We start from the raw sequence: 14,289 nt of genomic DNA, 5'->3' as shown, positions 1-14,289 counted from the left end.
TGAATAAACATGGTTATTGCCACATGGATCCCCACCCCCCACCCCGGTCTCCATTCACTATTTCAATCAAAGGCTCTTCTTTCATATGAATCTCACAAATCCTCCCCCCCCCCACCCTTTTGGGAATCAATAGAGCTGTATTATTTTTTCTTTAAAATGTACATGAATTCAGTTTTGATATCCGAGATACATTTTCCATGTATATAAGCATACGCATAAATTTTGCTTCTCATCTCTTGTCCTGCTTGCTTAAAATGCATTGGCAGCCTCTTCCACATTGCTATTATTTTCCACCTGTGATTGCTTTTCTATTCTATGTCATTTTAGAATTCTTGTTGCTTAGTATTTTTAACTTCAAAGCCATAGCCTTGCTTGTTTCGTCATTTCATGCCTCTTATTTGCCCAGCATCAGCCTGCAATGTTCTCAGCCACTGTGTTTTTCTTATTCTCTACAGGCATCCGGCCAGTCAGATTCGGAGCCAGAAAAGACTTCATCTTGTAACCTGCTGCTGCCTTCTCCTTCAGTACCTCCAGGAATGAGCGCTGATGATGTACAGCAGTCCTGCAGCAAAAACCTGGAAAATTTAGAAGATGAGTTTGGATATAGCTGGAGTAAGTTTAACTATCAAAGTAACCTTTGAAGACAGAGTAGTCAGGTGGAATTTTACCTCTCTTTCTGTAATGTAATCTGATATTTATGTTAGCCTTTTGTTCGCTTTAGTAAGATAACATTGTGGAAAGACATAATTTTTGCTGTCTACTTTTGCATTGTGAATTCATGTTCTAGCCAGCCCATAATCAACAACCGTGTTAAATCCATTATTATTTTATGGTTGTTTCACTTATACTCTAAAGACAAAGAATTGTTACTGTTGGAGAGTATTATTATAACGCAAAGCACAAAAGGTGTTACATTTTTATGTGAGAATACCATAGTAGGTAGAGAGTCTTTACTCTTATGATGGAAAATGAAACCGCTAGAGGAAATCTTGCCACTGACAGAATGTCAACATAAATGTGTAGTTTCCTTTATGATCTGGTAGAGTTGATGGGTTTCTGATAGTGAGTACTGTATTCCAAAGCCTGCTGCCTGTGAAGTTGTCCAAGATAACTTCTGGCCATTATTTTCTTTCTTCTAATCTTATGATTAGAAAACATCACTGAGCGTTATGGGAACCTGCCGGGAGATCTGCACATGATCGAGTTGGAGAAGGGGAAGACTGGCTTAGGACTCAGCTTGGCTGGGAACAAAGACCGATTGAAGATGAGTGTTTTTGTAGTGGGAATAGATCCAAATGGAGCAGCCGGAAAAGATGGCAGGCTGCAGATTGCAGATGAGTTACTGGAAGTAAGTGCCTGGTAATTATACTTAAAACTAAATGTGCTGACTCTCAGGATAGAAAACCATTCGATTATGGGTGCAAAATCCAGCCTTTAATTAACTATGCATTCTTAAAATCAGTATGTTCTTTCTTTATAATTATACCGGCTTTTCATTTAGAATTTCAGTGCTCTATTTGACTAGTATTACAAAAATGCTATGAAAAAGGAAGTAAGTTCCTGTGGTAATACTTTTGTGAGGAATATAGGATTTGATTTAATATAACAGTAGTCTACTGACATGATAACCTGAACTTTCTCCCTTTATTTATGTCTTGTTTCACTGTTCATGATGGTATCAATATATCTAATTCCCAGCCAAGCCAAATCTGAGGATACATTTTTTTTTAAAAAAACCCAAAAGGATAAAAGGAGCACCTGTAGCTTTAAGAAATAGATGCCCCCAGTGGCTATTTTTCCTGCCTGCCAGGCTCGGTTTCTGTTAGTAAAAGGCAGGGGAGGGCAGGGTCCTTCCTAGGCCTTTTTTGACCTTTGAGGGAAGATTCACTGGGGCCAGGCCTGGCAGCAACCACTTAGCTACTTGAGACCACACAACTTGCATGACTCACCTAAGCCTGGCTGCTTGTTACTGTACAACCACAACCACCCCACAAAAGCCAGTTTTGTGTAGAGGTTAGCGTTTCAGATTAGGACCTTGAATCCCCATTATGCTGTGGGAATTCACTGGGTGACCTTGGGCCAGTTATACATTTTCAGTCTAATTTACCAAACAGGGAGAGGCAGATTGGCTATGAAGAGTAGCAGGGTGCCTCCAGGTGGGTCAGTGACATCCCCCTGCCTGTGTCATGGCAGCCTTATCACAGAAGAACTGAGCCTGGCCTGCACAAGTCCCATGCAAGGTAGGGGAGGTGGCGCCTGACCTGCCTGAGGCAAGTGAGACAGCGCTCATCTTGGACTGGATGTGGCAAGGAGAAATGAGAAAGCACCTGGCCTGCACGAGGCAAAGCAAGGAAAGCAGCGCCTGGCTGAGCCCATGCAGGCCCTGTGTGAACTGGTGCTGAGCCTGTCTGAGACCTGCACAAGGCAAAAGTGGCAGCTCCTTACCTATCTGAGACCTGCACAAAACCAGGGAAGCTGTGCCCAACTGGCCTGAGATGTGGTAAGTAGCAGCCACCCCACCAGAGCCCCATGTAAGGTAAGGTGAGTGACACCTAGCAAATTAGTTAGGCAGACTGCCTCTTCTTTCATCCTCCCCCTCCCCCGCTTGGGAGGCTGAGGTAGGGTCAGGAAGAATGCCCGTTCTTCTCTTCCTCCCTCCTTTGCAAGGCTAAGGCCAGAGTGTGCTGGGAAAAGGGCCCTTTTCTAGGGTTTTTCACTCATAGTCCACCCAGGTTCACAGGGCTATTCTGAGGAAAAAAAGGAGGACAGAATAATTTTAAACTGCGCATATTATATATGCAGTTCATATATTCATTTATATATTGCCTTTCTCAATGATAGGGACCCAGAGCAGCCTACATCATTCTCCTTGCCTCTATATTATCTTCACAAAACCCCTGAAAGGTAGGTTAGGCTGAGAAGATGTCACTAGATCAGTCACCCCGTGAGTTTCCACAGCAGAGTGATAATTCAAACTTGGGTCTCTCAAATCCTACTCTGAAACTCTTACCACTATACTACACTGGCTTTTGGTGGAGTGTTTGTGTGTCTGCTGTTGAACAGCAGTAAGCAGCCAGTCCTAAGTAAGTCATGCAAACCATGTGGTATCAAGTTGTGCTGTGGTTGCTTCTGGGTCTGGCCCCAATGAATTCTCCCACAAATTCTGAAATATCCCTGGAAAGGACCTTGCCCCCTCACCCTACCTTTTATTGTCAGAAAGCAAGCCTGGAATACTGGCTAAACTGTTATGGTTGCCTAGCAACAGCCACTGAGGACATCTGGTTAAAGCTACAGGTGCTCTTTTTTATCATTTTGTGGGTTTTTAAACATTCCTCCTCATTTTTAAAAATTGATTTCAAATTTTTCTGCAAACCTGGGGCATTTTTCAGGTCAATAGAAAGATCCGTCTTGTCCATTCATGGCTCCAATCTCTGGATTTAGCTATTCTCATATCAGGTCTACATATATAAGATTCAGGGAGATCACCAGGCCCCACCTGGTGATGGGTAACCCTAGGTATAAAGGAAGTAAATAATAAAGCTGAAGTTTGGGGAGGGGATGATAAAAGTTAGGTTGGTTGGTAGGTGGGAATGAGAGAAAGTAGCAGAGAATGGTGAGGATATGGAGGTTCCAGGAGAAAGGATTGAGGATATAGTGTGGAGAAGGTGACACATGGGGAAACGAGGTGCCCCTTGCAAGATTTTTCCCAGTGTGGCAGATTTTGACCTGCTGTAGAAATGACAGATTGGGTCAGAGAAGAGTTAGCACCAAATCACCCCCATAGCCTCAGTCAGATTGTTTAAAGCAAGTGGTTCTTATGGATGGCTGTTTGTTGTTTTTATACCAAACGTGTTAGTTATTGTAGTCTATGTGAATTGTTTATGTTTGTGTTTTAATTATGATGTGAGCCGCCCTGAGCCCATTCGTGGGGAGGGCGGGATATAAGTCAAATAAATAAATAAATAAATGATCTCCATTTAGCGTACAATGGTACATCTTCCTTATTGATTCTATTAGATTCATTAGCAGCCTTTGATACTGTTCATCATTCCATCTCTATTGAGAGACATTTCATTTATTTTTTAAATTCAGATGTGCTTCCATTGTTTACATCATCTTTCCAGAATGCAAGCGCTGGAATCTATTTCCTCCAGCAAATACATGTTAGTGTGCCTATCAACAGCCAACCCCACTAGAGCAGACATGAGTCTGCCCTTTTCCTCCTTAACTTTCACACCATCTTGAAAGCTTGCACAATATTTTGTGCCATTTTGATTGGCCGTAATAAAAATTATTGCAGGAATTTTGGGTTTTTTTTACTAGGATAGCTACATTCACTGAGTGACCGCGTTATTTTTTCACAGCCTTGGCTGTGACAAAATAAACGTTTTAAAGCACTTCATAAGACAAAAACTGTGTATGATGCAAACCAAGAGAAAAAGTATAGCAGCCATAAGAAAATCAGATTTAAATGGAAATGAAAAGTTTGATAATGTAGCAATAAAGAAGTTCAGATTTCAGTGTATTTAGGACAGCCATCCTTCTAGTTACCAAGTAGGGAAACCTGAGAGGACACAGGACGCGATGAAGCCCGATGGCTTGATCTCCTCCTCCAGAATTATGCCCTGACTTGGTAGACACTAAAAACCAAACTGCGTAGGTTGAAGAAATCCGCTTTGCCTTTCATAGGGGTGAGAAAAAGCTCGGGCTGATGGGATTTGGCTTTTTTATATTTTTCAAAAATAAACCAACAATTTTAGTCTTGGGCAGACTACTGTTACTTGGCCTAAGGTGTCAATCTGTGAACAATATTACAAATGAACCTTACAAGGTTGTAAGAATTACACAGGAAATTTATGCTAAGCACATTTAATACTCCATTGTGTATATTAAGTATTAGTATGATTTTAAATATAAGTAAGTAGATGTCTATAATGTTGTTATCATGATCATCTTCATGAAAATAAGCTGTCACTCTTGAGAATTTGAGCACTCTGTTGAAACAATCTGCAATCTAATTTTGCTAGCATTCTCATACTTTGTGCCAAGGTGGACTGTTGCCACATAGCTGATTTTTTTTTTTTTTACCTTTCCATATTATTAGCAACCTCCTATTTCCAATCCTCTTTTTCATTTGACAAATAGTGGGTCATGAGGTGATCAATCAGTAATGGAAATAGATTATAATGTTCCCAAAGTCAACCAGCCCACTTTAACCTCACAAAGGACATTTCCAGGCCAATGAAAGAGCCGAATACAAACAGCTGTTAGGGATTTTGTGACAGTGGAAATGATCGTAATGTGGAGAAGACAGATTTAGTTTATCACAATGGTTGGACAGCAGTTTTAGTAATCAGGAGTGGACAAATCAGATTTCTTCTTGTGCTTTGAGAAAGTGGTTTGGGAAAAAATAAACTCATTAAAATGAACATTATCACTATTTATGCCATTCTCATTAACCTAGATAAATGGACAAGTTCTCTATGGAAGGACACATCAGAATGCATCTTCAATAATCAAATGTGCATCTTCTAAAGTAAAAATCATATTTGTCAGGTAAGCAATCCTTAATGTTTATATATCTAACTTCAACATTTTATATCTGTAGTATCTAAATGCAATTTTAATAGCATACTTGTTCATATAAACATTTTTCAGCATAGCATTCCTAATAGTCTCCTTAGATCATACATTTTCATCCCTGCATCCATTATAGATATTAGATTATAGATATCTTTTTTGGAAACTGTCATTTTAGGTATCAGAAAGTTTAACTATTTGCTACAGTCAAACTCTGTAGTTTTAAAATGTACGTGCTTTTTATATTGTAGAAACAAAGATGCTGTTAATCAAATGGCAGTTTGTCCTGGGAAATCAGTAGAGACACCTTGTGGAACACCTCAACACAAAGAGGTATAAGGAAGACTTAGATGTTGTTTTATTTTTATGATGTGGCTAGTATTTATGTATGGATCAATGTACAGAAATACAGATTTGTTTGTTCTGTTTCTAGCAATGCATCACTATGCAGAGTTACTCCAGTCTAAGCCCATTGATTTCAATGACTGCAGTAACTCTGCATAGGTTTGCACTGCAAGTGGCCTAAAGAAAAATCAAGGTATATTTTAAGCAAACATAATAAAGCAAATGTAAGAAAAATTGGGTCTGCAAGTTCTACAGTGCTAAAGATAGCTAGAATATATCATACACATCTGTCTTTATAGTGATGTATTATTTTATTTCTTTTAGGATGAAGTGAATATTCAGGGCTCTGGTTTACCCATAGATTTGTCTTTATATACAAATATTCAGGATATAGAACTGCCTAAGGTGAGTACATATGGATGTTCTGTGTTGGTGCCAGCGTCAGTTTGTTTCTAAATGCATTCCTTTTGTGACTTGGGGAGTAAGATGTAAACTGACTTTTCTCCAAAAAATCAACCAAAAATTGCACGCTCTGTGTCGTTCTAAACCATATTCTGCACATTTTGAAAAACCTAAGATGGCAGTGCCATCTATATAAATTATTATATATAATACTGAACCTGTACCTCAGAGTGTTGAAGAAAAAGATAGCAGCAGGCGGAAGGGAGGAAGTGGGCTGGAAAGAGTAGAGAAGAGGCTGAGATGATAACAGAGAGAGGTGGCGGTGGTAGCAGAGTGAAGAGGAGAAAGGCAGCATGAAGGGGGAGGCAGTAGGAGGGGAAGGGGGGAGGAGAACAATGAGGGGGTGCGGAGAAGAAAGAAGGGGGAGGATTAGTAAGTAGGGATGTGGGGTGGGTGGGATTTCCCCTTCTCATGAGTCCTCACAGACTCCCCCTGGCTTGTGTCTATTTAATTTGCACACTCACAGAACACCCCCCCCCCCCCCGCCCAATGCATAGCAGAACATAAATTGCCAATCATTGAATATTACAAGGGAGAGGAAGTGGAAGAGAATAACTGTTTAATGACTGTGAGAGAAAAGCTACAGGGGAAGAAGAGCTGGGAACCCGTCTGAGGGACTATAACCTTGTGGGATTTTAGCACAAGGTTTGCTATTTTGCTACAGCAGGCTAACATGGCTAACTCCTCTGAATCTTGTGGGATTTTAACTCTGATGTTCTCTCTCTGGTTTTATATGCTTTCTCATAAAATGGACCATAAGGTGTCAGTTTCCTTTACTGAAACTGCTGTCATTTTAAAATGTTTGATGTTGAAATTCACAGGGACTGTCAGATTATGTGGTAAGAGCTGTGCAATTTGCAGTTTAATTATGGTTCTAGGACTGCCACTTAATTAGGGCTGTGAATATTGTAGATCCTCTGACAAAAGCTGCCGTTAATATTATTGCTCACAGATGCCTTTTAAATATTCTCCCCACTATATAGGTATCACTTACCCATGAAGAGCTCCTGCTTGGCAGGGAGCTTTAAATAGTCTACGGCACATGAGCGGGGCCTGATTCCATGGTCTTTTCCCATGGAATCGGGACAGATTGTAGGGGAGAAGCCCATATGAGCAGACTCTGGTCATATGGGTTGTATCATTTGGACATTTTTACAGCTGTGCCAAAGCTGCTAATGGATAAGCAGCTTCCATGTGGCTCGAAGAACATCTAAAGGCATCACCGTGAGATAAGGAATCAGGATAAGCGGAGAGATAGAGGAACCCATAAAGGAATGTCACTGGACAGGGCTGGTTTGCAGAGATAAGGAGTTTATCCTTGTGATCTTGACAACATTGCTCATAACCAGAACTTCCTTGACCCTAGCTGTGGTTTTCCATTGGGAACCCATAACAAAAGTAATACATTTCTACCTTTCTTTCTACCTGAGAAAATCTTCAGTGAAAACACTTTTGACTGAATCTCACTTTGATGTTTAGCTGGAAAAGCATCAGATTTAATGTCTGGATTGACCTAGAAATATCAGGAAAAACTTTCTTACAGAGGGCAATTTGTCGCTTAGTGGAAGGAGACATTTGGATCCAACATCGTCTGTCTGTCTGCACAGCAGGCCGTACTCATACAAACAACAAAGATCTAATTTTCTAGATTGCATAAAGATCAGTAGCCTTTTCAAGAATGTAGACTCAAGACAGAACTTCAGAGCCTTGTGAAAGCTGCTGATGTTTAGTAATTATTGTGATGTGGAAGCTCGTTTAAATTTATGGAAAACCCAGAGTGTTCATTGGTCTGCTACGTTTGTTCTTGTTCTAATTGGGAATGTCTTTGGTTGTTAGGATCAAGGCATAGGTATTGCCATCAGTGAAGAAGACACAGTAAATGGTGTGGTTATCAAAAGTTTAACAGAGCATGGTGCAGCAGGAAAGGTAAGGCTTATGACCTATGGAAAGAAGATGATGAGAAATGTATTAGGGAACGAGATGGAAACAAAGCTTATTTTAAAACAAGAACCAGTGTAGTGTAGTGGTTAGAGTGTTGGATTAGTATCTGAGAAACCCAGGTTCAAATCCTTGCTCTGCCATGGAAGCTTGCTGGGTGGCCTTGGACCACTCTTTCAGCCTAACCTACCTCACAAGATTGTTGGGAGGATAAAATGGAAGAAAGGAAAATGATGGAAGCTGTTTTGTTTCTCCACTGGGGAGAAATGTAGGGCATAAATGAAGTAAACAAAATAAATATCTTCACTTACAGGATGGCCGAATTAAGATTGGAGATCAGATCCTGGCTGTGGATGATGAAGTTGTTGTGGGATATCCTATAGAAAAGGTATGTAGTATTCTGCTCTAACTTGAATATGCACATCTTTAATGTTATATTTAGCTGTTTAGTTAGGTCCTTCAAGACCAAAGCTGAAATATGTTTTGTTTATCCCTAATTGTACCACTCCTCAGCACAAGGTTATGGATCCATTGCAAAGTGTATGTATGGGGAAACTGGGAATGCATGCGTACGCTCCTTTTTTTAGAAAACTCGGGTTCCGCTGATCATCAGTTTGGCAGGAAGTGGGGGTGGGGGTGAAGACTACTGATTTCCCCCCCTTCCTCTCCATTAATCAGCGTGATTTCAGCCTTTTCTTTTAGCTGCCTCATTTGAATAGCTTATAGCTACATCAGCATGTGTTTTACGGGTACCACTGGTATCCTGCTCTTCCTCCAGAGAGGTCAGAATCATGTGTTAGGCTCACAGAAATCCTTAAGGCAGGTTGGATGGACTGATGGAAAATGAGTTGCCCAAAGGCACAGAGTTTACTCATTTGCTTCATGGCTGAACGGATTGGAACCCAAGTTTTCCCTTTCATACCTATTACTATCTACTGCATCATACTAATGTGTATAATTTGGCCTGTTTATTTTCCATTTAAGAGTTTTGAAACTATGTTTCTAAATAAAAATATGCAACTAAAATTGGAATGAATTTCAATTTTTTTCAGTAGTAAAAGCAATTGTTTTTAATATTTTCACAGTTCTGCCTCACAGACTTTGGAGTTTGTTGTTTATGTTGCAGTTGAGTTGAGAAATGAAATAAACATAACATAAATTAAAAAGAATTATAAATGACAAATTCTGCATTATTTGATTTTAAGGGTATAAATTTTAGAAAACAGATTTTTGAAATTGAAGTCAAGTTTCAAAAAATAGATAAGCAGACAGGATGTAAATAGCAAAGTTCTTACGAATAAAATATAAATAGATTTTTAAGGCTAAAATGTTGAGGATTTCATGCTTTCCAGATTTGAATTAGTTTTTTTTTTGTTAATGACTCATTTGCTTTTGTATTTCGTTTACATTTCATGTCAGTTCTACTTTACTATTTAAAGATGATAATATATCCCCAACTGTGAAATAGAAGTAACGTGTTTTTAAAATGAATTCATTGTGATCTTTTTACTGTTTTCAAGTTACTATTTGGGAAGAGTTAATATGTTTAAGAGAGATCATGCTTACTCCTGTGTATAGCTGGTATTTTTCTGGATTAATTCTTATGTTTTGGGAAAGAAAAAGGTCAGTCCTATTTTGAGTTTACAGTAAAACACAAAATTCCACAGCATGTCCACATCCCAGATTTGGGGATGTGATGGGAGGAAGAGAGGAACAGCATACAGATGTCTCACTTTGCCCATCTATCTATACTGTAAGCCAAGCATGGATTTGAAACCCAGTTATTTCCTCTTTGCACTGCACCATTTTGGGGGCATGCACAAAATACCTTAAGAGAAAGTTCTTTGATCAAAGCTTCCTATGGGCAAAAATTTTGAATAGGGACCCCACGTTATGATTGGTCCAAAAGGAAACTCCTTGCCCCGAGAACTCTAAAAGAAGCATTTTTTTTTCAATCCCAGATGACTGCTTGGGGAGGTCTGATCGATTTCTCAGGTGGAGATATGAAGGAAGGTTGTGTTTTCAGTTAGTGGGAAACTACGTGTTTTCTGTATTCTATAGTTCACCTTGTTGATAGTCCCAGTCTGTTTTGGTTGTGCAGAGAATGAGAACCTTTTGACTGGGAGAAATTTTTTCAATTATTTTCCCTATGACCCAGTAGATTTTAAAATCCAAACTATATATATATTTTTAAAGAGTGACTTAAAGGGGAACCTGAGACATTGCAAAGGGTCAGCTATGTTACTCTGTTATAGCTCCTAAAAACTTAACATGAAGTATTTCAATATGAGCTTTTGAGAGTCACAGTTCTTCAGATATAGCACAGCATATCTTTTTTGGTGAATGGTGGCAGGCAAGCTATTGAGATGTATATCTTTGGAGCCCAAGAAGGAAGGACAGCTGGGGTCAGAAAAACACAGGGATCTGTAGAGTAGAGCCTATGAACAAGGCTTGCAAACTTTGGCAAACTATACACACAACTCCCAGTTGTGTGTATAATTTGCCAAATTTTATATAACTTTCATATAACTTGTTCATATAACTTGTGAACAAAAGCATATGTGTACACATTTAGGTCCTATACACACAACTCCCAGTTGTGTGTATAGGACCTAAAGGTGTACACATATGCTTTTGTTCACAAGTTATATGAAAGACATAGGAGGTGGAGCTGGTGGGTACAATTCTGTTTTCCTCTGTGACCATTCATTCCCATATAACAACCTGGACACTTATCTCTTCTAGGTCTACAATAGTTGTACAACATATATTAGACTGAAAAAAAAATAGAATCTTTCCATTTGCAGAGGAGAGGTGGAGATTCCTAGCAATTCCACAGTTTCACAGGGTGGTGGACAGTTTGACTGTGGAATCCTGCTTTCCCTCTCTATGCGGTTCCTGAAGGTCCCTGACTTCTCGGAACAAAACTGGGGAGGGGGCACAGAGGGCTACAACAGAGAATGGAGTGAAGCTGTGAAGTTCTGTGAAGTCTGCGGATTGGATACATGCCAACATATCCAAATTGATTTGTAATCTGACAGTTTTCTCTGTTTATTTTTCCATCAGTTTATCAGTTTACTGAAGACACCAAAGGCCACTGTGAAACTTACAATCAATTTAGTAGAACAGGAGAGTCAGCCAACTGCTCAGCCACAAACACCAATTTACCAGACTGATTCAGGGGAAAGACTTAACCAGCAACCAGCAGGTGTTCCAACTTCTGATTCACCAGAACCAGAATCAGTTAAAAGTAATTTATTTATTTTATTTATTTATTATATTAGATTTTTGGTCCGCCTTCCCCACCAGGTGGGCTCAGGGTGGAGTACCACTTTCCAGTTTACATAAAATACAATTTAAAACAGATAAAACATTACAATAAAATTAAAACAATTGTATACAATAAAACTTCTCATCAAGATGGTGACAGTAAAATACTGCATTTCAGGCACAGTCCATATGTATATAGGGTGATGAACAGATATAGGGGCCCAGCCTAGCCTCTGCCATATGCCTGACAGAACATCTCTGTATTACAGGCTTGGCAGAAAGATAATAAATCCCGCCGGGCCCTGGTTTCATCAGACAGAGAGTTCCACCAGGCCAGTGCCAGGACTGAAAAGGGCCTGGCTCTGATCGAGGCCAGGAGGGCCTCCCTTGGGCCAGGGACCACCAGAAGTTGCTTATTTGTAGAACAAAGTGTCCTCTGGGGTACATATAGGGAGAGGTGGTCCTGCAGATATGCTGGTCCACATAGGGATTTATAGGTCAACACCAAAACCTTGAACCGGACCCAGTACTCAACTGGTAACAAATGCAGCTGGCACAATATAGGTGTTACATGTTCCTCAGACGGGACTCTTGCAATCACTCGCACAGCTGCATTTTGAACCAGCTGTAGCCTCCGGATCAGGCTCAGGGGAAGCCCTGCGTAGAGCAAGTTGCAGTAGTCTAATGTAGAGGTCAACAGGTAGGGGACAAGCTGCCAGGCTTGTCTTAGATAACAAGATAATAAGCAACTTCCTGTAATCCCTGAACTCATAAACATATTCAGTGAACCCCCCCCCTCAAAGAATTGATCACATCTCCCTTCTCTTTTAGGAGGAGCTCCATATTTCAGAAATACAAGACCCATAACAAAATTTTGCAATGTACATCCCAGCCCCAAGCAGGCATACTCCTTGTTCCAAGCTCCAGTCAGCCTGGAACAGGAATATTGAAACAATCATATTCTGGAGGTGAATGGGGAAGGGTGTTTCAAAAGGGGTGATAAAGAAAAGGATGCTTTCCCCCCTTTTCCACCTTCCAGGAACTGCTCCCCCCAGCCCATCCTCAACTATGTAGTGACAAAGCACTCCAGTTGCAAAGCGGAGCCCTAAAAACTTCCTTTAACTCCAATCTGTGCTGTTCCAGAAAGGTTCTGAGCATGCTGCTCATAATCTGAGCCTTTAAACCCTGCATAACAGAGGGTGGAGGATGTTTTTTGAAGGCACGAACTTTCCCCCCTCCCAACTTGTAATCTTGAGAAGGGAGAATGTCTCTGCTTTGAGTCAAGCCTCTTTTTCAAGGAGCCGTCTCTCTGCCTTCATAGTTTTTCTGAGTCTTAGCTCTTAGAGTCTCTTCTTAAGACTCTAGTAACAGGTAGAGAAGTGTGCATATCTCACTTTGAACCTTGGACTGGCCTGGAAAGCAGATTTGTCAGAGTTTTAGAATTCCCTACTCTCTTTCCAGCTTTCTGCCCCCTCTGTTCCCTTAGCCTGTAGGCAAGCAAATTTTAGCCTAATGGTCATCAGGGAAATGAATTTGGTGCTCACATATATACACTCTCCTTTTAATGTTAATTTTTCGGGAACTGTGCCCCCTTTTGTGGGGCTGGGCTGGGCATCGGAAGACAGGATTTATTCTGCATACTTGAAGACTTCACTGTAATTTATAGATGGCCCTATTCTGCCAATTCAGTGGTTGGTGTCATCTAGTTTGGTATTGGCAGATATGATAATAAGCCACTACCCTATATATTACTCAGATGAACAACAAAGCTTTTTCCTTAGAAGGGCATCCCTACAGCAGATTATTTAAAAGTTTGGCTGAGGCCTGGCCTAAAGCTAGCTAACATATGGTGCTTTCTGGAAGGGAAAAACACTTCAAGGAGAAACTCATGTATGGTTGCCCAGAAACTATTTGGGCATATCATCTACTCCTCCATGCTGGTCAATGTGGCTCAACCGTTTAGGAAATGGGAATAGTGGTGTGGGGACAATTAAAAGTCTTTTGATGGTAAATACAAATGTTGGCTGGATTTGATTTGTAACGTATTGAATTACAGAATGGCATGCATTAAGGTATTTATACTTATTTGAATGAATTTTAGAATGTATTTCAATCACAGTTTATTAAGGAAGCATATACCTGGAGTCTCTGATTTGTTGAGATACCTAGATTACATTAGATATCCAGTGAAGAATATACAAGTGCCTACAGCATTGCTTATAAAAAACTATCTCTCTGGGAGCTGATTGCTTCAGCCATAACAAAGTAATAGGGTTCTTCCAAATGCATTGTTTTATTATTTCTTAATGCATTATTTTTATTTCTGAAAAAGGGAAAGCAATAGGTGAAGAACAGAAAAAAGTGGGGTCTGATCCAGAGAAAGTTGGTCATCCTTAGAAGTTCCATTGAAATTCATGGAACTGAAAGTAGTCATTACCAATTTGTCCTGCTGATTTCAATAGAAAAAGCTTAAATGATTTTCTGTGCTACAGAGGGAAGGCAATGAAACCCACATTTGTTGCAGCAAATTAGCGTAACTGATTTTCTCTACTGCACATACAAACATTATCTTGTATCTGTAAGCTTTATTTTGTTCTTTCATTCAGTTTTTGTACCACGTAACTGCAAGCTCTTGAAGTGGTTATAACTTGGTTAGTCCCTAGTACATTTATTTTCTTAATATTGTCAGCAGTC

At 40.0% G+C, this 14,289-nt stretch overlaps 1 protein-coding gene across 1 annotated transcript in view; it reads left to right on the top strand.

Moving 5' to 3' along the window:
- MPDZ (multiple PDZ domain crumbs cell polarity complex component) overlaps nt 1-14,289 on the top strand; it is a 128,631-nt gene that overhangs the window by 91,527 nt on the left and 22,815 nt on the right. Inside the window, exons 27-34 of the mRNA XM_054987026.1 lie at nt 456-612; nt 1,152-1,348; nt 5,465-5,556; nt 5,832-5,913; nt 6,250-6,330; nt 8,224-8,313; nt 8,639-8,713; nt 11,392-11,575. Of these exons, the coding sequence (XP_054843001.1) occupies nt 456-612; nt 1,152-1,348; nt 5,465-5,556; nt 5,832-5,913; nt 6,250-6,330; nt 8,224-8,313; nt 8,639-8,713; nt 11,392-11,575 (958 nt within the window). The remainder of the gene's footprint in view (nt 1-455; nt 613-1,151; nt 1,349-5,464; nt 5,557-5,831; nt 5,914-6,249; nt 6,331-8,223; nt 8,314-8,638; nt 8,714-11,391; nt 11,576-14,289) is intronic.

This window comes from Eublepharis macularius, chromosome 8 (assembly GCF_028583425.1).
Source record: "Eublepharis macularius isolate TG4126 chromosome 8, MPM_Emac_v1.0, whole genome shotgun sequence".
In the NCBI taxonomy this organism is placed as follows: Eukaryota; Metazoa; Chordata; class Lepidosauria; order Squamata; family Eublepharidae; genus Eublepharis; species Eublepharis macularius.
The sequence above is the reverse complement of the archived record's forward strand: the minus strand, read 5'-3'. Positions and strand labels throughout refer to the sequence as shown.